This window comes from Argiope bruennichi, chromosome 7, assembly GCF_947563725.1.
Source record: "Argiope bruennichi chromosome 7, qqArgBrue1.1, whole genome shotgun sequence".
NCBI lineage: Eukaryota > Metazoa > Arthropoda > Arachnida > Araneae > Araneidae > Argiope > Argiope bruennichi.
In genome coordinates this window covers 56334445-56358080 of record NC_079157.1, presented here as the reverse complement: position 1 = coordinate 56358080, position 23636 = coordinate 56334445, and the positions used below count along the sequence as shown (strand labels likewise).

The window sequence follows — 23636 nt, the reverse complement described above, 5'->3', positions numbered from 1 at the left end:
TATTTTGTTGGAATAATAATATGGGAGTATCTTTTCTCCCGTTTTCGTTCAGTAGTTGGTAGAGGCGAAGTTGGAGGACAAGTGTCTTCAGATTACCCTCTAAGTTTTTGGACATATTATATTCCAGTGTATCATCTTCCGATGCACTAGAACACATATCTGCGTCAGTATCCGATTCCTGGGGTAAAGGATTGATGGATTTTCCCGAAGGGAGGACAGCTATTAAATGCTATTGGTGCTTATCGGATGGGCTCCCGGATTTGGCTACAAAATGGATGATAATATAGTTTTCAAGAATTTTGGCGATAGCAGGCAAATTATGCTTGTTTCTTCGAGAATCTTCTTGCTCTGGAAATTATAAAAGCCGACAGTCCAAGCCGAAGACAGTCTTATAAGGAGTCAACAACGAATAGTTGGATCAGTCCAGCGAAACGCAAGCGTTGAGTAGAGTTCAAGCAATTAGTGAATTGAGAATCGATACCGTGCGCAAGGCTTGGAGACAAGTATTAAAACAGTTGATGTGGTGGTGAATGTGGAGAAGCCATTCGTGTAGTGGTGAATCGACAGTTGGTACAATTGAGGCGAGGAGACAGTGGAAAATAGCAGACGTTTGGAGAGAATGTAGAGAGTAGCTACGTAGATTCCCTTCTCCTGCTGAGTTCCGTCTGGGCGCTTTGTGCGCTGTGCTTGCTGCTTACTACCGATTACTACTTGTGGGCTGCTGTTTATTCCATGTGTGTTGCTGTCTATTGCTTGAGTACGTTTCGGCTATGTTTTGTCGTCTGTGTATTCGTATTAAGAAACGTCGTTATTTGCTATTGAGATTTGCTGATTGTGTATGAGCATACACGCACTAGGGGCGAACCTGTTGACTTTACGTACTTAGTGGAGGAATTGATTTCGGTAATAATATTGTTACGAAAAAATTCAAAATCCTTTCAATGCTCAGTAAAAAATAACGACGTTTTATTTTATACAAAAATACGAAACACAGGCAACAAAGGAAAATCGGAACATACGAAAGAAAATACTTGCATTAAACAGCAGCATACAAGGAACTAAGCAATGAACAGCTATAAAACAATCGTAGCACCACAAAAACTCTGAGAGAATTCGCATGAGACCAATACTCCGTAAAGAGACGCTTGCTCAATTACTGACGAGCTTTACTCTACTACCGATTGTCCCTCGCCTCACGTCTTTGCTTTTATAACATCTGTGACAGGGTATCGAATTCTCTAGAAGGATAATATTTCTTCGCTTCTTATCGATATATTGCCAAAACTCTGACAGCTTCAGAAGCTTTCGTTTTTCTGACCCAAAGTCGCCAAATTCGTCACCAAATGGTCACTAAATTTATGGCAAAGGCTGGGGGTACTTTGACTCGGCATTTTTTTGAGATATCTGTAAAACTCTTCCTTACCATGCAACTCACTGCGCAGGGTAGCAATATTACAAATTCGTAATAAAATTCATTTTATTTTTAAAATTAACCTTAACTTTTTAAAATAATCTTATTAATTTTAATAATATAGCAGCCATAGTGTGCACTTACAACATGTATTTAACATTGTTGAGACTCAAGTGTGTTAACATAGTGCTTAAAGCAAAATGTATTAAAATTAGAAAAAAAAATTGGACAGTAATAAAATTGTATAACTGAAAGGCTCCTTTTTTAAATTTTAAAATGGCATAAAAATAATTTTTGTGCAATAATGCTCCGAAATTATTGAGGAAAAACTTTAAGATTTAGATTAATTTCAATTAAAAATCTAATAAAATTTTTAGTTTAGATTTAAATAATTAATTCAGTGAGATTTTTTTCTTAGTAAATATGTAATATCTATGAAATAATTATATATCAAATTTGGTAGCTTCTTTTTAGATAGTCAATTTGTTGAACATTTTGAACGATACTTTCGGTGCACATGAAAAATTTGTTGATAGTATACCAGCTTATAAACATTGTCATGTTATAATTAAATTATTGGCTTACTAAATTAAAAATTACGAATAATTCACGAATATAAATTTGAAATGATTAAAAGCCTAGAGTTAATGTTCTCCTTCATTTGCTGGCTCAATATAGGCCGTTTGGTATCTTTGACTTATAGTATTTTGAAGAAGTACTTTTTCCCTGTTGAGCAATTGGACCGAAATATGATGCTTATTTATATTTACACTTATTTAACCTAGTGCATTCAGTTTGGTATCTTCTAAGCTATAGTCAGTCAATCTGATGATAATAAAAAGCATATAATAAAAAACAGTCAATCTGATGATAATTTCAACCTAAAATTTAATGCACTTCTAAAGTTTTGATGATAAAACTAAATGCGAAATTTCTCTCATTGAATTTGTATCTGTGAACTATTGTGTTTGTATTCCGAAAATCGCTTTATGGTTATTAGTGAAGGAAGTCTATCGAGATGGATAAAGGAAGACTAGTTTTTATTTCATGAAAAGAATAAAGTGAAGATGACAACATGGTGTATACAAAGAATAACACACAAACAGACAGCAAGCTGCTGATGAAGTAATAACACAATCAACGTAGTAACTCCAAAAGAAAGAATCTATTTTTCATGAGAGAACTCCGTCAGATATAATCTCTCAACAAGATTTCTAATAGAGATAGTGCCATAATTCTTGTGTTTTCCAAAACCTTCATTTTTGTAACAAAAACAAACCCATCAAATTTGTCACCACATGGTATCCAAGTTCTTTCCTAAATCGGTGGCTCATTGGATCATTCATTTTCTTTTTCTTTTTCACATTAAACTATATAAACTTTTTCCACTATAAAACGATCATTTCAGGAAGACAGTGTTACAGATTCGCAACAGTATGCAAAAAATATGATCATACAAATAGACTTTCCTTTGACGGATGGGTCAACAATTTCAATGTAAAGGCCACTTAGGACTTACATTTTTATTAACTCATTACTATTTCGAACCATCGCGGTCACAGAGAAACAAACATAATCGCAAAAATTATTTTCGTGGACTTTGGAAATTCAACAAAATCTCGTGATAGAATTTAGTAGCGATTGCTCTTTCTATATTTCGTATTCGAAAGGGAGGAGGAGGGAAGAAAACTCGAGAAAATGACTTAGAGCTGAATGAAACAAATAGAAAACGGATTAGAAGACTATCATTTTGCGGTCTGCATTCCATGATTTACATTATTGCAAGATGAAGTTCGGAGAAACCTCCGTCATTCCTAATTCTGTTAGCAATGCATCAAAATCCAGAGTTGTAATTTTATCAGTTTCAATTATTCACCCGGACATCCACCTGCAAGACTGATTTTCAAAATTTCAAAACCCCACACATACGCCCCCTCCTCTGCATTTCCGATAGAAATGACCAAAAATTTTATAAGAATGCTTTCAAATGAAAAAAAATTGAAACTGAGCAAACTATCTATTTCAAAGGGATTTAGAGAATTTGCCTCCTAAGATCAAATTTCATCTCGGAGCAATGGATCCACACACACACATGATTTAAATCATTTTAAAATTGTTATTGAGCATGTAAACATATATTTTCTAGTGGAGTGAAATGCAGTGGTTCTAAAACGTATTGAAGATGTCAAATTATAAGCAAATGTATTAAGCTCAAAATTATCATAAACGTTTTACAAACACAACTTTCACTCTATTTAATTACAAAATAACTATTAATTTCGAAGTTTCAAATATATTTAACGTCGTTTCAACCATTTGAGAATAAATCTAGTAACTAAAACAATGACAAATTTCGTTATAAAAATATTTTGAAAATCTTATTAAAGCTAGGAGGAAAAATTGCACGATAATTGAAGAATGATAAATATTGTTACGAACCTGTGATGCGGCTTCTCAGCATAGTGGTTCCATAGGAGGTCCCAGAGCTTGGCGACCATTTGGCGTCAAAATAGATTATACCCGAAACATCGAGAATTTTCCCGATCCGTCCAGTAAGAACGGAGATACGCCTCGAACGTTCCTGATTGGTTCAGAGGCTTCTAGCCCCGCCTCCTGATGCCTATAAAAGGAAGCAGTCCTGCCGCTGCCGAGTAGTCGTGGATCGGTGGAGTCGATTAGTAGTCGGAAGCGGCGGTGAAGAACTCGTCTTCCAGGGACTAGCGGAACAGCGACGGAGTAGAGCTGCTGTGCATGCTGTTGTATGCTGCACGTCTCGGCTGAAGATAATCGTCTTCTGTGCTGTATATAGTTGTCGTCTTTGTGCTGTCCTGTGTGTCTTCGTGTAAATAAACGTCATTGCTTTTTTTTCTACTGCCGCCTGGTGATTGAGCCTTCTTCACACCATATAACCCCCACTATCCAAACGAACCCCGGAAATTCCGTAACAATATTATTTTCCGAAGCTATTGAAGAAAAACTTTACTATATTTATTCATTTTTTAATTGAAAATTTAAATGAAATTTTGAAGAACCATTTTTTTTTTTTTTTTTTTTTTTTTTTTACTATCCAAGAAGTAATTATTAAATTTAGTAGTCCAAAGATCACACCAGAGAATAAATGAAAGGTCGATTAAAAAATTAAATTGCCAAATAAATAAGTTTGTAAAAAAATATAAATTCTATGAATGATAAAATATTAGGATAGTAATAACACTTTATCAAATGTATTTAAAAAGTTAGTTAAATATTAATCAAATACAATGAATCAGATTCCTATATGCTTCATTAAGTTTACTTAGTCATTGGAATATTTCGAAACACAGAACCTTGGCTTCGATAATATTGAGCGCAAAAATGGATATTGGACAGTATGTTGTCATGACAGATGATTGATAGCAAATACAAATTCACATAGTTAATAAAATAGTACCTAAAAGTTTGCTCGACGGGTTTTTTTTTTTTTTTTTTTTTTTTTTTGTAAAATCGCAAATAAAATCCTACACTATGGCTCATTTAAAGTTATAAGCGAAATCTAATTGAATTGGAAACGTGGGATCGAACATGAGAAAAGTGTAAGGTAATCCGAAACCTCAAAGGCCGCGGTGGCCAGGTGGTAAGGTCTCAGCTTGTGAGCCGTAGGGTTTCAGGTTCGAGACCCAATTCCACCGAAGAACCGTCGTGTAAGGGAGTCTGTTGCACGTTAAATCCGTCATGCCAAACGTCCTCCCACTGGTGTGGTGTGGAGAGGGGGGTGCCAGCTCAGGTGTCGTAGACTCGTCATCTGACCGTGGTTCAGAATTACGAGGTCCGTCCCAAAATAGCCCTAGGGTTGCTTTATAACGGGGCGTTAATATAACTAAACTAAACTAAACCGAAACCTCAACCACTATTCCATCTCTGCACGCTTATGCACCTCATGTACAGACACACGCCAATATTAGTTTTAAAAAATTGTGCGTGCGCGTGCGTGTGAGTAAAATCCCATTTCTTTTCAGGAAAGACACTTATATACATAAACTTAAAAAACAAAACCTTTTCTAAATATAAAATTTGATCTAAATCATTTTAGCCATTTCTGAGATACACGAAATAAATTTATATTTAGAAAATTCTTGTAATTCTTATATCTCTATCTCTATCTAAGAATTATGTTTGGTTTGGTTATATTAACGTCCCGTTTGAAGCAACACTAGGGCTATTTTGGGACGGACCTCGTAATTTTGAACCACGGTCAGATGACGAGGACGACATCTGAGCTGGCACCCCCCTCTCCACACCACACCACACCAACGGGAGGACGTTTGGCATGGCGGATTTAACGTGCAACAGACCCTAAGAATTATGTAATTCTTGTATCTATTCAAGAATTACTCGTTTAAAATTAAAAGATAAAAGTATTGACCAACAATGAAGCTTAACATGTTAAAAATATTCAAGTGTAAAGCTAAATGAGCTGTCTCATTAAAAGAGGCTCCTCATAATCTGCACTAGCCTGGGTTGTAAAGTACTTAATTCCGCCGCTACAAAAATCATATACAGAATATTATTTCCTTAGCTTGCCTACATTTATTAACCCTTATCGTGGCAAAATTGCTTTTTTAAAGAAAAGCAAAAAAAAAAAAAAAAATGTACATAAGTAGTTTATTTTATATTTTATATTTTTTTATATTTTATATATATTTTTATTTTATAGTGGTAGTATATTTTTATAAAGTTGTATGTATGGTATACTATACAAAATGAACATAAGGGTTAGTTAATATATTCACATACATATTCAGAAATAGACAGCCAGACATTAACGGATATGTTCCAAAATTTCACAAATAACAATAATTTTATTGTAAAAACAATTATATATTGAAACTCGTTTAGATTTTGAGTTATCACCTTTATATAACACAAATAGAAACAATCAGCAATAGAACAATGACATACAATCAGCAATAATGAATTTGGTCAAAAGTTTGACGCGGTTCTATAGTTACGACAATTGAATGATATACCAAATTTCGTATATGTAGCTCTTTGTATTTTTAAATCAACGTGCTCACTTGCCCACAGCCGAAAAGATGCAGTGATTTTTCGTAGATAGATTTCTTCCAAAACTTGATAGAAATTTAAAATTTTGATACAAACTCTGCATATTTGTTTTTCTATCTGATTGGGTTTCTGAATTGTCATATTAATGGGCAGACAGATAAAAATCATTACGAAAATAGATTTTATAGACTTCTGGGATTTCTAATATGTAGAGATTCAATAACTCGAAGTCATTTTTTTTAATGCTTAGAATGCATTCTCTATAGATAACCGTATGACCGCTGTGGCCAGGTAGAACTGTCAGCTTCGGCGTCTGAAGGATTGCGGTTCGAGACCCGGTTTCGCTGAAGAACTATCATGTAAACGAGTCTGGTCACTTTAAATCCTCCCGCTGATGTGGTGTGCAAGTTTGGAGAGGAGGTTCTCAGCTCAGGTGACGTCCTCGTCATCTGACCGTGGTTCGAAATGACGAGGTTCTACCCAAAATGGTCCTAGTGTTGCTTTAAAGCCAAACGTTAGTAAAACTAAACTAAAAACTATAAGAACTTCTATACGAAAAGTATGAAAAAAAAAAATCAAATTCTGAATTCTCTTCTTTGAGTTAGTGTGATTTAATTTAGTTATACTGATGTTCGCTTTGAAACAGCACAAAAGCTATTTTGCGGCGACCTCCATCAGTCTGAATTGTGATTAGATGATGAAGATGACTTTGGAACTTTGTTACAACAATTACGGTTAAGAATGATTGTCAGTTTTGCATTAGCTAATTCCGAGTGACACTCGTACAATACTTTTTAATGGCATGTTAATAACTTCAGGTCTTTTTTCTGGGAATGGTTTTGGATCGTTGCGAATAGTTGCAGATACATTTCTAACCAAATTTTGGAAATGAAGTGAAATAATTTATTTTTCAAAATCCATGTGAACAAATACCACAATTCTTAGTAGATACGCTGTACTTCGTATTTTAGCTCTGACCTGGATCTGAAGAAATATTTTATTTGATTTTAATTTGAAATGCGTTTCTGGTTTCGCATTAGAGGTAAGCTAATTTTGAAAGTGCTTTTTTGTAATTCATGAACATGCAATAAATATTCGTTTATATATTTCTAATTTAGATGTCGTTTACACTTATATCTTTTCATCATAATTTGTATTCATTCGTAATCATTATAATGATTAGGTATTTCTTTCATCCAATGGTAAACTTGGGTTATACCTTATTTCCTGTAAAAAAAAGCTTGGTATCTCTGATAGTAGTACATTTTATGAAAACTCGAGCTTAATTTGTCTTTTAATAGTAGTGAAATAACATTCATTGAATTGTATTTAAAACATATAAATAATTAACATATCGCATGACGATTCATGAATTTTAGTTAAGTGTTTGCCAGCATACAAGTAAATAGTATAAAATAATAGTACTCTAGATCCATAATTAACAAACGATTTTTTCCCGTTTCTATTATTAATACTTAATTTTAAAACTGAAGTATTTTATTATAGTTTTCAATAAGAATTTAATTATCGTATTAATATCTTTACAATTTTTTAATGATTAAAATGAATTTGCATTATTAGTATTAAATTTGTACTAAGTTGTTTATTAGCATATTGATTCTACGTATATTCATTTAAACGTCATTTAATTATTGTTTTCAATAAGAATTTAATTATCGTACTAATATCTTTACAATGATTAAAATGAATTTGCATTATTAGTATTAAATGCGTACTAAGCTGTTTATTAGCATATTGATTCTACACATATTCATTTTATGTCTCTTTCCTTGAAAGATCCTTAACCACTTAACCGGTTTACCTGAGTGCCTTACGTGCATCGATTTATCGAATTTTGATAGTTGTAAACAAAATAAATAAACTGTTATAATTCAATGTTAAAATTACTTCGAATGCAGATAAATAAAGTATTCAATAGATTTCCATTTGAATCAAAATAAGAAAATATTCTCAAAATAGATGTCATCTTATTAGATAGTAAAGAAAATAAAAATTAAGTGGTTAAAAGATGCTTTACTGTATTTCATGTGGATTGAAAGACAGCTGCATTTTCAGATGCGATGGATAAAATGGATTCTCAACCTTATATTGTATTGTATTATATCGTATTTTTGGTGGCGTGAAATTGTTTCACATTAGGTGGTGATTTAGGAGTTTAATATGAGATTTTACGCTAACACATCGAATATCGAATTACTTTGTTGTTGAATCGGTTGCCCTCTATATTTCTTGATATTGGCTTGAATTTTATGAAAAATGAATGAAAGGTGAATCAATAAATTTTGAATATTTCGCATCATCTACAGTCTGCGAGAATCTTGTAAAAGATGAGCTGCTTTATTTAAAATCTTCATCTCAATGAATTTACATTGTTACACATCATTTTAAAAACATTTATTAGTTGCCATTGAAAATATTTGGTAATCTTGTGTTATTTTGAAAAATGTTTCGCCATAAAGGGCTCTTTTAATTTGGATAAAGTCCAGATTTGAATTAACTGAATCTGGAATTTTTAAACACGTGTCATCTGGAAAAATGTCTGTGTCGATTTACTATAAGACAGGACCATTTTTATTCAATAAGCTAACTGGGCTTTAACCTAGATATACCATTAATCAAAAAGCCTCTATTAACTTGCTGTACTTATGATTACTTGCTATACTTATTTTAACTTAGTTTTGAATGATATTAAAATTTGATTCGTGATAATTGGTTGATTTAAACATTTTCACTAAAATTCCTATAGTGGGTGTGTTGTGATTTTCTAAGGAACTACCCGGTTTTAAATACACTATTTTTAATTTCCACAAACACAACTACACTACAAAATTTACTAACATTTATTATTATAAACACGCATAGAAAATTAGGTTAAAGAAAACAGCATGGTGGTGGGATTCCACCGTTTCCAGCCAAAAACATTCAGTGGTAGCGCAAGAGTTGCGCATAAGGAAAAAAGTCGATCTCAGGATGCAGGTCTCCCGATCAACTGCTTTTCTGTAAAACGCCGCAAGGGGGCGCTCTCTGCTCAAGGGGAAAAAGAGGTGCTACATTCCAAGATTAAATAATACTTAAAGTAAAAATTATGGAATAAATACTAAAAAATGTAAAATAATTGAAATAAAAAAAATGCTTTTGTTATGCTAGTAAATATTTATGAAAATTATATTTTTATTAAATAAAATGATCAAATTGCGAAGCAAGTTTCGGATCAATGCATTTTCTTTTATTCGCCGTTATAATAGGCTAATAAAACTTCTTAATTCTCAAAATATATTTATATTTCTACAGGAAAAAAGACTGAATTAAATGAAATTGAAATTGTCTAATTCAATAATAGGAGGGGAAAAAATCAATATTTAATCCTTCCAATCCAATCAATATATTAAAAATCCTTCGACTTTCTTTAAAGTAATAGCATAAAGTTGACACTTTTAACACGTTCGCTGCTATGATTGATGTCTGATTCGAACTTCTGTCTAATAAGATGTTTGCTTTCAATTGTAGTAGAAAAGAAAATATCTAATTAGATAGTACGTATGAATCACGGGCGATTCACGTGCTGGGTAAAGTGTTAAAATAAGGAGATATAAACTAAACATGGCTTGTTCTACTCGCATCAAATTCTACGTTGACTGAGAGCTTTTGGTATCGCGCGAATCTGAGTGACAAGTCAACGTGTCACGCGAGTGCAGTCGACTTGTTAAAATATGCTACCCGTTGGTGTGGAGGGAAAGTCTGGAAACAAGATGGTGGCTTTGGTAAGATTTTTATTCAATCATGATTCTAAAGTACTAAGTCCACCCTTGAACAGACCTTGAGTTACTTCAGAACTGGAAGTTAATATAACTAAACCATAATTTGTAGATTGGTACTTTATTTATAAATATTCGGAACCAATGTTTTCGATTGTTATCAATGAAAGGGTCACAGTGGCTTGATGGTAAGACTTTGAGAACTGGAAAACTGATTAGAAACCTGATTCTACGAAAAATTCGTCCTATATGTTAGTCTGCTGCATGCTAAATCTAATTTTTTTGCCTCAAACATCCCATCTCCGATCGTAGAGTGGAAATCTGGAGCGAAGTTTGACCAGCTCACATTGTTCTCGTCATCTGACCATAGTTCAAAATTGAGGTCAGTCCCAAAATAGCCCTCGCGTTGTTTCGAAACGGAACATCTATGTAATGAAGCCATTAATAAAGATTTTCTAAGTTTTCAAAATTCCCTTTTCTGCTCATGATTTGGCATTGGTATTGTTATTGTTATATTTTGAATCTTCAAGTTTGATTTCCATCAATCTTTCCAGAACCTGCTATCTGAAAATGTTTCTTTGATATTTCCAGCAATTTAAAAGAAAAATGTTTCCAATTTAAATTGTCTTGGATTTTATTTTTTTAATCTTGAAAATTTTCTGAAAATATATTTTGTATTATAATCAAGATGGATTGCGTACCTATAAATTTTTCTAGGAATGAATGGCAACGCGCAAGTAATTAATTGCACTAACTAAAAAATGTTTAATATTTCCCTTCAACATGAACTATAAGTCGACTTTTTAAGTTTGGCTATAATGACTTATTTTTATAGTATAGCGATAAAGATTGAGAAGTAAGTTTAAAACCAGCAAAAGTGGGCTCATCGAAGATTTCTGGCATACTTTTGTTAATAAATCTGATATCCCTCCTTTTACATAATTTTCGAGCGAAAGTAAGGTCGTGATTGATACAAGTGCTCAGATTTTTATTTTCAATGTCCCGTAGATGAGAATGTGCTTCATAGTGTATAAGATAAAGTGCAAATGCATATTCTGGAAGCCTTTCTACAACCTATGTCAAATTAGGGTTTCAATAATTACGATTCTGATAGCAAAATAAATCAAATTCCGTTTATTTAAGTCTTTGCGATTTTGAGTTATGCTTACATGCAAACGAAAGGACAGAACCAACAGACGTTCAGGCCTTTGAAAGATTTTCTTCAAAACTTAAGGATATAAATTGTGCATTAATGCTAAACTGAGTACCAAATCTTATTCATCTAACTCTTTGTTTTATGGTTATGTTCATTTGTACTCCCACAGCCAGATAACTTTCCTGTGAATGGAAGTCTCTCAAAATCAGCAGAAATCTAAATTTAATGTAGCAATACAAAACTTCTATTTATTTCAGTTTTGGTCACAAATGTAATTCCATAAATGTTTTTTCAATCTACGGAAATCTCAAACATGAAAATTTGGGAAAATCTAAAATTCTAGTTATTTTTTTTTCACGATTTCAATGTTTTTATTACTTTGTATACGAAAAAGTAAGAAAGAAAAACGTCCTCTTCCAAATACGGATTACATCCAAATTTTAAATAAAACGCATTTTTCGTTCTCATATTTACAGAAAATAACTGTTTCATTTCTATAAAATAAATTCGATCAAAGAATTTAGCTTTTTAAAGATTTTACTATAGCTTTAAGTGTTTACTTTTATGTGACAGAAAATTAAATTTTGAAACTGTTTTCCTTTCAATTAAATCAAGCAATAAATAAAATTGAATTCTTATTCTTTCTTTTTCAAATTTTTTGAAAGCTAATTATATAATTAGTTTTCAGTGTGTGTGTAATATAATATGCACCATTCTTAATGTTTATAGGCTGACATATGATCTGTAAACTGGGAAGCGATAATAAATGAAAATTATAAACGCTTAATAGGCCAACCCATTTCATCAAGAGTTATCAAATTTGGCACATTGTTACTCATGAGTAATATGTACTTACTCTGAAGAGTTTTTGAAATTTTTAATTAAAAACCAATCAAAAATTTTTCCATTCTCTAAAATTGTCTTTCATTCAAAAAACATTCTCTAAAATCATTTCTACATCACAGAAAATAAGATTTTCATTGGTGCCAAATTTGAGTACAAATTCTTTCTAATTTTAACAATTTTTCAAAATATTTTTAAGTATATTTTACAATATTTTCAATTTTTTTAATTGCGTTTATACTCGATAAATTAAAAGAATAAATGCGGTTTACAATGTTTCTAACGCACTTGCATCTGTAGGTAAAAGTTCAAAATACAGATAAATTCCACGGTTTAACGATTCGGATTTTTGTAGCAAATCCTTAATGGAACTGAATATGAAATTCCCGATTAGTTTATCCTGAAGATAAGATGATTTTGCAACAAGGTCACCACATCCTATATTCGATTCATAAACATTAGAATTTGCCGATTTCCTCTTAAAATCTATATAACAAGGATAATTACAAATTTGTTTATTTCACATTTTGCACAGATGGGATTTACCATTCTGATTTGTTATGGTTGTGAAATCTTGTTCAATGTTCCAATCTCAATACAACATTTTCAAATTTCAAGAATCGTATTGAATTTGTATTTTTTAACTCATTTCAGTGGCGCCATCTTTTAGCGAATAAAAGAACAAATAAATAATCTACAAGTTTTTTTAAAAATTGTTTTATATATTTCTTATATGTTTTATATATACAAAATATATTAACTAAAAAATAGAAAACAATAATAAGACAAACTCTTTTATTAGCGTTTTAAAGAACAGAAAATAATTTTATAAAATGTAATATACCAAAAAAACTAACTATAAAAAAACTATATGGAGAAATTAAGTCACAGAAGATTATCAGAAAATTCTTGATCTTTCATTAAGCAATAAAATATATTAAAAAATGCGATTAAATTTCAATTTACTTGACTTTCAAAAAGTTTCAGTTTATTATAAAAAAAATTGCTTCCATTAATTTAAATAAATTTATTAAAAAAAATCGCTTAGTTATATTTAGAGTTAAGGGTCTCCTCGAAACTTTCTCGCATACTCTCTAATAAAAGTATTTGTGTATTATTAACCGTATGCCATATGCGAACAATAGTTACGAAAAAGCCTATTAACGCACGATCTATGGCGATTAAATTCTAAATAATACAAAAATGCCAAAAAACCAAATGTGTATTGTGGATACTCTTTTTTCCGATATATTGAGACCAAAATTTGACAAATATATAATAGCAATGACAAAATCGTAACAAATTTCAGTCATAGTGTTTATGAAGTGTTGTATTTACGTGTTTGTGAAATTAAAGACCGACAGACGGTCAGCCTTTTGAGGTATGAGTCCAATTTTGATACATATTTATATTAGATGTTAATATGCCAAATTTTATCCATCTAGGTCTTTTTGCAGCTAGTTTTCACGTATATTTAGACAGTCATCTTCTACACGATTTTCGTTAAAAATTTGATGGAAATGAAATATACGATTTTAATTCTATATTCCAAATTTAATGCGTTTAGTGCAGCATTTTTGAGTTATGTTCAGACAGACATAATTTCAAAAATGTTTTTTTTTTCGAACTCGTAGAGGTCTGAAACGACGATTTTTTTAATGCTCGATTTCGAATTTTTTTGATAATTGTAAAACTTTCTCATTGTATACAAGAAAATAAAGTGAAAAACCAGATGAATATAATATTTATCATCAAAACAGTAGGAGTGTATCAAATTTGGAATCAAATGCAATCATTGATTGATCGTCTTTCTTTGCATTGGAATGTGTGTGGAAAAAGTAGAAAATCCTTCGACTTCACAAACGAAATCTGATGTGCAATCATTTCACCAGAATTATAAACGCGCATTAAATTTCACATTCTATAGGTCAAAAAGATGTCCCAAATGCATGCCTGATTTTTTTTTAATTATATTATAAAACAAACTTCATATTAGAATACGAAAAGGACCAAATGGAACTGATATACTAACAGTTCAGTCGTAACATAAAAATCCATTTTATAAAGACCAAAACTAGCTCTGCTTGGTATCTTATACGCAGATCTGTTGACCAGGGTTGTGCCAATTTTCGATTTATCCAAAAAAAAAAAAAAAAAAAACTTTTCGATGTCAGTTTTTGAAAAATATCGATATATCGAAATCATGATTATGAATAACACTTCACGATAAATCGCCAAATCGATACAATAAATCGATATTCATAATTTGCGCTTTCGATTTCGTTTTGGTAGTGTTTAGTTTTCTTGCTCTTTATTCTTTTTCACCTTTATACAGAATTTTTAATATTTCTATAAATGCTGTCATATTTTAATGTATAAAATTTTTATTTTAAGAATGTCATTTTGGAATAAACTGTTTTCTGTTCCCTAATTGAATACGATAATGAGAAAAATAATTGCGGTTATCAGAAGATTGTAGGCTATATTTTTTTTAATCGCTAAATATTCAGCTTCAGAAATAAAAGCAAAAAGGATTGATTCAGATTAAATTCACAATTTTATTCACAGCTCGCATTTTCTTACTTAAGTGTACTCGAATGAAGGGGAGGGGCGTTATATTTCCGCTTTTGCCTAGCAGCTCACGATAAATCGTGATACAATAAATCGATATTCACAATTTAAGTTTTCGATTTCATTTCCGTTACTGGTCATTTTTGTTAGCTCTTTATTCTTATTGTCCTTCATACAGAATTTTTAGTAATATTTCTATAAATACTGTCGTATTCTAATATACAGAGTGTCTCAAAAAAACTTGACCGCGGCTTTTATTAAGTATTGATCATAGACTTATACTATAAATTACAAAGTTGCGTAAAAAAAAGTGCAAGATATTATGAAGTCGATTAAAATTTTCAGGGGGTTAAACTTAAAAAAAAATTAAAAAAAATACAAACTTTAAATTTTTTACAGGACCCCGTACAAAAAAAAAAAAAAAAAAAATCCCAATGACTAAAATGTGAACCATTCTCTAATAAGGTCATGTACGAAATTTCAGTACAATTTTCAATTTATCACAAGAAGTCTCAAAGATACGAAACTACATAAATGTTGACTTACACCACTTTCCGATGCCTGGATCCGAGTTCGCAAAAAGGAAAAATCATGTCGGCTGTTCGTGTTTTAGGGGTCGTACACAAATTAACAAAGAATGTAATGATTGAATAAACAAATAATTTTGCTATTTATTTGTTCAAAAGTATTAAAACTTTGTAGAAATAATAACTTAAAGAAAAGATTACATAAGGAAAAATTACTTTAATGAAAGATTACATAAGTTTTTTACAAGTTCACTGACTGTGCTATTTTTAAGTTATATTCTGTAATTTATGATATAAAATTTTAAAGTATTTTTCAGGAAGCATAGATTTTAAAATTTGTATTTAAAATTAAAGATATAAAGCATATATTTTCTTATGATCCATTCCTGTGTCGCGTCATCTGCACTGAAGCTGTAAACATTTGCATTTTAATTTGTGATTGACCCTTCACCAATTTTGTTTTAACATATCTTTGAGAGTTTTCAGGATAAAATTCTGAAATTTTGTACATGACCTTATTAGAGAATGGGGCAGATTTTACTCACTGGGAATTTTTTTTGTACAGGGGTCGTATAAAAATTTAAATTTTGTACTTTTTTAAAGTTTAATTCCCTGAAAATTTTAATCGATTTCAAAAAATGTTGCACCTTCTTTTACGCAACTTTGTAATTTACAGTATATGTCTGTGATCAATATTTAAGGAATAAATGTCGCGGTCAAGGTTTTTGATACACCCTGTATAAAAATACTTGTTTTAAATGCCGTGTTTTAAATTGTTTCATGCAGGCATTGCTTTGGCATTGACAGACTTTATTAAAGAGGTTTTAATGAAATTTTCTAACTATTTTTATTTAAAAGAAAGCAAATATTTTTATTAGATAAATTGAATTTTCCCTTTTATTTGGAGTCGTTCTGATCAGTCAATATGTTAAGAGATGACAATTTATAATTTATAATAGTCATAATCATATCGCGATATATCGAAAAATACCGACATGCGCTGGACGATACATCGCGGTGAAGTTTCGTCATCGTCCAGCCCTACTGTTGACTGCCATTAGTCTTCTAGAACGACAAAGGTCCTATTGCTCCTAGTATGGCAAGGTGTCTTTCAAGCTCCTAAGGTACTGAGGGGGGGGGGAAAGGCAGAAGAATAATGTTAGAGGGACAGAAAAGACTAAAGCTCTGAGAGATAGATCGGAGACCAGGTGTACTTCACAGGTGGTGAGTCTGATTGTAGTGGAGGAATTTCAGGGTTGAGCCTACTGTTTCAAGGTCATCAGTCATAATATACCCATCCACTTTAAAGCTGCACTAGACGGTTTGACATTTCTTGATAAGTCATGTAAAATTCCTAAAAATATCTCGGAAAAAGAGCAACACTCTATTCGAAATAGGAATGGGATATAAATTTCATATTCAAAACCAAATTTTCTAGCATTTAATGTGGTAGATAATTCAATAACTTTTGATCTTGCATTGTATAATTTACGTTTCTAGAAGCGTTTAGACTGGGGTCGATGAGGCCGGTTTAAACCCTATTGGGTCCTTAAAGAAGGGAAATTTCTAGACCCTTTCCCCTCCCCAACTTACTAAAACTAGATTTTTAAAAATTCATTTTAATGTGATCTATATAAGTAATTTTTAAATAGCAAACAGTACGACTCGATAAAATTTACCGTTTAAGGATCACCTTCAAGGAAATTGAATTGAGTATCCTATGTATGAAAATATTTGAAACAAAATGGAAGAATTTTCTTAACCAAATTTTAAATACTATAACAGGGATGGCGAACCTTTTTTGGATCAACGTGTCATTTTTTCTAAAGGAATGTTCATAAGGTATAGATGTGCCGTAACAAATAATTTTGATTTGTGATTATTGGGAAAACAATAAAACTAAAGATTAACTCGACTCTTTATTTACTACGAAAAACATTTTGCACTGTATAGTAGTAGTAATGGTTTTATTTATACGGATAATTCAAATTAAAGTAACGTTAGTGCGACTTCTACTGTTGCAGATTAGATGACAAATAACTTATATTAGGATTGTAAGATGTTACTTTTAGTAGAATGCATGCCAAATAATTTTTTTACGAGTCTTTAATGTTATTCATCTCTGAAAATGACTCGCAGGCACAGGTAGATGAAAATATGGTTAAAATAGCACGAACCAGCTTCTCCAAACAGTTAAATGTGTCTGGAATCTAATTCCATGTTTCCAAAATTTCGTTATTGGCATTTTTACTTCTATTGCTTGTTAATCGTTTTGTTTCAATCAATTCCAACATTTTCCTTGTCAATAATTTTTTGAATCCATATTGAACTAGACTGCAAATAAATCAGTTGCATTTCAAATTCTTCAATTTCCAAGTAATCGAATTGGGACAGTTTATCAAATGAATTCGCATCAGAGTACAAAGTAAACTTGAGCGTTTCCGATAATTCTTTGAGCTGAGAAAATCTCGCTGAAAATTCCTTGATTGAAAAATCAATTATTGAAAATAAATTCTACAATAATATTTTCTTCGTCTGGTTTCTTATGTACATCTGAATTTTTACAAATTTAGGAAGTAATTGTAGTTTCTTGTAATAATATCGTTTCTGAAAACACGCAGTTCAGCGTCAAAAGCGCTAATGAGATCCATCATGACGGTAATTGTTTTATTTGTGCCTTGAAGCTGTACGTTCAATTCTTTGAAATGTTTGCATATGTCTGTAAAAAACATCAATGACTCTTGTAAATGAAATAAGGACATAAGAATAAATTCTAAAAAAATTGAAATCAACAAGACCTCCCAAAGTCTTTGGGCATCTAGGCAGATGCCTAATTTGCTTATTTGATAATTCGACCCTAGTCATCAATCTCATCAATAAAAATTATTCCTGCAATTAAATAAATATTCAAAATCCGTTATTGATCAATTTCATTCAAATTTATTGCTATAGAATAGGACGCGTAAAATACCAGGGTCCCACAGATTAAAAGATACCCAAATCAAAATTGTTACAATTTATGTAAAATTCTTCTAGGAATGAAAAAATTTGAATAATATACAATGTAAAAATTTAAATTAAATGTTGTGGCTTTTCTATTTTCACACTTTTATAATAGTTTATCTATTATTATAATATCTTAATTATTTTTTCATACCTTTATATTTTAACTTAATTACCTTAACAATCAATTTTCAGTGTTTTTATCATTGTTAGGAAAGGAAAATCAATCAGAAGCATGAGGACTCTCAACTTTCCAATAACATAAACAATCCTACCAAGCTGCATGCAATAAAAAAAATTCTAGGTCTAATACTTTTCATAGATATTATAATTACTTATACTATAATAATACTTAGATATATATAATATAATACTCTTAGATATAATTTCATAATCATTATTCGAAATAATAGTGAATCTTCGTTAAAGCTAAAAACCAAAATAAATTTCAAATTGCCATTTACAGCTAATTTATGAAAATATAAACATGTCGCATAAAAATACAAGTACTGAATCACTTTATTAGTTTTTCTAAATTATGCGACACTTAAAAATCAACTAATGGCAATTTAAATATTAAGTATCTGAAAAAATGGCCTTTAATAATTAATGATAATTTTAATTTACCAAAGGCTCTTCATAATGTATAGTCATGCCACTGGCTGTAAATTAAAAACAACACAAAATTTGAAATGAATAATAAGTCTGCAAGTACTGTAAGATACGACTTTTTTGGGTATTTAGTTTATTTAAAGTTGCACTATAATCTTGAAAGGAACGAATTATTTTAAAAACTACCTCATTTCTACCTCTGCCTAATTTATCGTGTTTATTTATTTTTTATTTTTATTTTGTCGGAAATTAAAAGTTAGAACTAATTTATATGAGAACATAAATTCGTTCGTCTATATTGGACTTAAAAATATATCAGCAATTCATTTTGTCTTTGACGCTGTCCAAATAATAAAATATTGATATATAGTTTGATATATACATAGTCTTTATGTGACAAATTAGTAATTTTTTTTTTATTATTTACGTTAGTTTTCACTGTTATTTATTAATCTACATTTCCCATTGTTCGCATAAGAATTGTTCTAAAACCTTTCGTATTTTTAGATTCCTTCAAGAAAGGGAAAAACTTAATGGAAACCCAGCAAATGCTGATTTAATATCTTATTTTAAATTAGGGAAATTAATATACTTAAATGGCGCATAACCAACGCTTTAAAGAGTTTCTCAAATTTCGTTTTAACATTTTCCTTAATTTTCAAATAAAAATTGTTGATAGAAGCATTAAAATTAACAGCAGAGACTAAACGGGACCGGATTTCCGACCTTTTCCTGTTCTCAATCTCCAAAACCTCCTGTTCTTTTTATTAATTTAAATTTAATCTAAATAAGCAAATTATGTTAAGAAAAACATATTAAAACCTTAATTACAAGTCACTTTCATAAGTTTATGTCGACATTTAAAACAAAACACTTAAACAGTGTAAAACTTTGACGCAGTCTTAATACTCTAATGCTTTTTTTTTTTTTTTTTTGCCAAAACAATTAAGTTGATTTAGACGATTAATTGCAAAGAAAAAAAAAATTGTATCACACCATAAGGAAATTCGAAGATATGAAAAAAATACAAATAATTTAATGAATTGATTTGGTTATATTGATTTTAAATAAGATCAAGTGTACGATTCTTGTAAGTGAAAAAAAAAAATACAAAATTAATCGATTTTTAAAAAAATGGAATCCTTATAAATTTTTATATACTCTATGCAGATACTTACTGTACCTGTTTGATAATCCGATCATGAAAATATTAAAGAAAAAAACTTATATATACCGTCACCACTCTCCATGTCCATCAGGGTTCTCCTTTTGGCAACTGGAAACTGTTTAAAAGCTGAGCAAAATGGGTGGAATACTAGTAGTTCGCTCTCTCTCGCTCGCTTTCTAGAATGAGCACTCTATTCCAAGAACAGTCCTTTTCTTTTCATCCTTTGAGCAACATAGTAAGGATGTCCCCCATCCTCATATATATAGAAAGGACACCTCTGACAATTGGGATATCCCCCCACACTCTGGGGGGACTAAATTCTTCTGACCCTCTTGCCAGCTAAATTCCGTGGTCAAGGCTTGTCAGGAACTTTTACAGTGAAAGCGCTCCCTTCAGATTTTGTTCTTCTTGCAACTTTCTTATTTTTTTCCTCGCTACTTCCCACGTTTCGTACTTTCTCTGAAATAACAATAACTAGAAAGGAGTTTTACATACGATCAAAAAGTGTGCGTGTTCTCTTTCTTTGTATAGCTTTAAGGATGCTGCTTTACATCTTTTGGCCAAAAATATTTATAGATAAAAATGTTTCGGACTCGAGTAAGTTTACTTTCACTTTGTCATTGTTTTATAATAATATTTAGATCAATGTTTAGATTGAATTGAACTACTATCTAAAGTGCATCACGGAATGTATCTAACGGGACTGATCTCTTTCCAAAATTTCTTGCATATCCTTTTAATAAGTATACTCTGGTATTATTAACCACGTGCTATTTTCGAACGATGTTTAAGAGTCTAATAAGTGAATAGTTTTTTTTTTTTTGGCGAGTAATCACTGGGATGCGATTAATGCAAAATCATCAGAACACAGAACGTGTATTTTGAACGCCTTTTTTTTTTTTTTTTTTTTTTTTTTAACGATTGTTTGGTTCCAAAATTTGACATAGAGCTACTGTTCAAAACACAAAATCACTCCCTAATTTCATAAATTTAAATCATCACGTTTTTTTTAATCGTCTTATTTACGTTATATTGAAATACAGACAGATGGTCAGCACGTTATGGAATTTTGATTTGCCTTTGTAAAACATCTGCACTTTAGATGATAACACTGTGAACCAAATTTCATTTACCTAAATTACGTTTTTGCATTATCGCTTTTATACGCATATGAAAGTGCAAATAGACGTTCAAAACCTAAATGAAGTTAGCATAACATTTTAATATAGATCTCCATTTTAGGTATTAAATCTATGCAATTAAATTTTATTCATCTGGTTCTTGCGCTTCGTAATTATCGTGTTCATTTATATTCGATGGACTTTCTTTGGATATATTCAAAATTTGACAAATCTATAAATTCGGAATAAAGACTATAAAATTTCATCTGTTTAGCTTAAAACGTCCTTGAATTGTGTTCAGACAGACGGACAAGTATAATCTTAAGAATGGGTTTTTCGGACTCAAGGGAAATCTGAAACACAGAAATCCGACAAAATCTCATGTTCGGTTTTCTATGACAATCTATCAATACTTTGTATATTTCATAAAATTTATTTACGTAATTAAGTAATTTTATTCACAAAATTATTTATTTTTTGATACTTTGTATTGAAAAATGAATATCGTTCAAAAGTTGCAACATAGAGCTATTAAATGGGAATACTAGATCTTGAGTAGTAATGCTAATTAAGGTAACTTCAAAATTTTAATATGTTAATCAATTTAAACGTTGCTCTTCAATTCTAGAGAATATTTTGACACAAGTCTTTTTTTTAAAACCATTAAAAAATTTAAAAAAAATTAGCTTTTGTAACATACTAATTTTTAAATTTCTTCAAGAAATTGAGTATTGTTTAATTTGTTAATTTTAAATTAAAATTTTTAATATTTTAATAACTCAAATATATTTTATATCAATTTTACACGATTTATACTCGGATTCGATATGTATCATTGCGATATATATTATGTATATGCGCGCGCATACACGTATGATTAAGAGCAAATTTTAAAAACAAAGATATAAAACATTGTTACATGGTTTGATTCAATATTTAACCCTTTAAACGGCCATTTTTTTCTAGTCGTATTATGTTAAAATATTTTTAGGCTTGAAATTATAATAAGAAAAGGGATTCATTTAGCTTATTAGATAAATTTAATTTAATTAATTTGGTTAATTAATAATTAAGTAAAAAATCAAGACGCATCGTTTTGTGTAAGATAAAGAACTGAAGCATCTAAGTTTCTCTTTCTAAAACAATTTGTCAGAACTTATGCCAACCTACATAATTTCATACAAAGATTGATAAATTTGGTGGGAAGCATACTTCCCACGGCCCTAGAAAGGGTAATATACAGAGCTAGCATAAATGAGTTACCGGATATAAAACATTTATGTTCTAACCCAGCGGTTGGCAGACTTTTTCAGGGTATCAGCTACTTTTAATTTTTTCAAGATGTTGTGGTCCACCCAGTAGTGTAGGAGTGGTGAGCTTAAAGTCTGCTATATTTATTATCACTTAATAATAAATACGGAATATGTACTTACCTAAATAACTACAAACATAATAGCACAAATATAATATTAATTGATGCATTTAATCTCAAGCAATTCAAAATACATTAGAAAACAATTTTCATCTGAAGTTGGTTCTCTTAGTTACAGGTAATAAAAGGCTTAGTCTGCATACTGTCCGAAAATCTTGAATATCTCGGTATATAATTACCAACTGCTAATCTTGCTCTGGATTCTAAGTGGTCGTCTGTGAGACGGAAACGATATGTTGTCTTAATTATATTCGTCGTTGAAAATACAGATTCACACAGTTTGGTAGAGCCAAAGAACGCTGTTAAACGATATGCATCTTTTAAATTAGGATACTTTGCTTCGCTATTAGATTCCAAAAGTTTTTCAAAAGCCTGTAGTTCAGAATATAAGAATTTGTCATTTTGACGGATGAAAACTTTGTTTTCCTCAAGAGATAAAGAGAAGATAATTTATATTCAGTTGTTTCTTCCACGTCAACATTGCCAAATGAACCAAATGGGTTTAAGTAAACACAGTAACTATGATTGCGAAAAGCCGATTCTTCAATCTAGATGTTGGAGGTGTTCCATAAATGTTTCGTCCTAGGGTTTAATAAAGGCGCTCACCCAAAAACGCCTGGGGGTGGTCCACCGGTCGATCGTGATCTACTAAATGCTTATTCCTGTTCTAGACCCTAACTCTACTAATTATTGCATTAATGGATATTAAATTCCGATTCATCACTAAGCAAAACCGATGCCCAAAAAATTTATTGACTTTTTTCTTTCCAAACTCGAAATTCTTTTTTCAAAACTTTTTTTTTCTGTCAGTCTTATAAAAGGCATATCGATTGTTACTTGACTTGTTAACGACATTTCTCGCCACCTGTGGGTCGTTTCAATGCTGTAATCGGTGTTTAGCAATTTATATGCTATGTTAGTCACCGGTGATTGACACAGAATTTTCATTCCGTACCTCATCGATCACTGGTGA

General features: G+C 30.9%; 1 protein-coding gene across 1 annotated transcript in view; it reads left to right on the top strand.

The window, feature by feature from the left end:
- The first annotated feature begins 7373 nt into the window (after positions 1-7373).
- Positions 7374-23636, top strand: part of LOC129976288 (androgen-induced gene 1 protein-like) — a 30133-nt gene continuing 13870 nt past the window's right edge. The window contains exon 1 of the mRNA XM_056089777.1: positions 7374-7496. Coding sequence (XP_055945752.1) covers positions 7472-7496 — 25 coding nt within the window. The 5' untranslated portion in view covers positions 7374-7471. The remainder of the gene's footprint in view (positions 7497-23636) is intronic.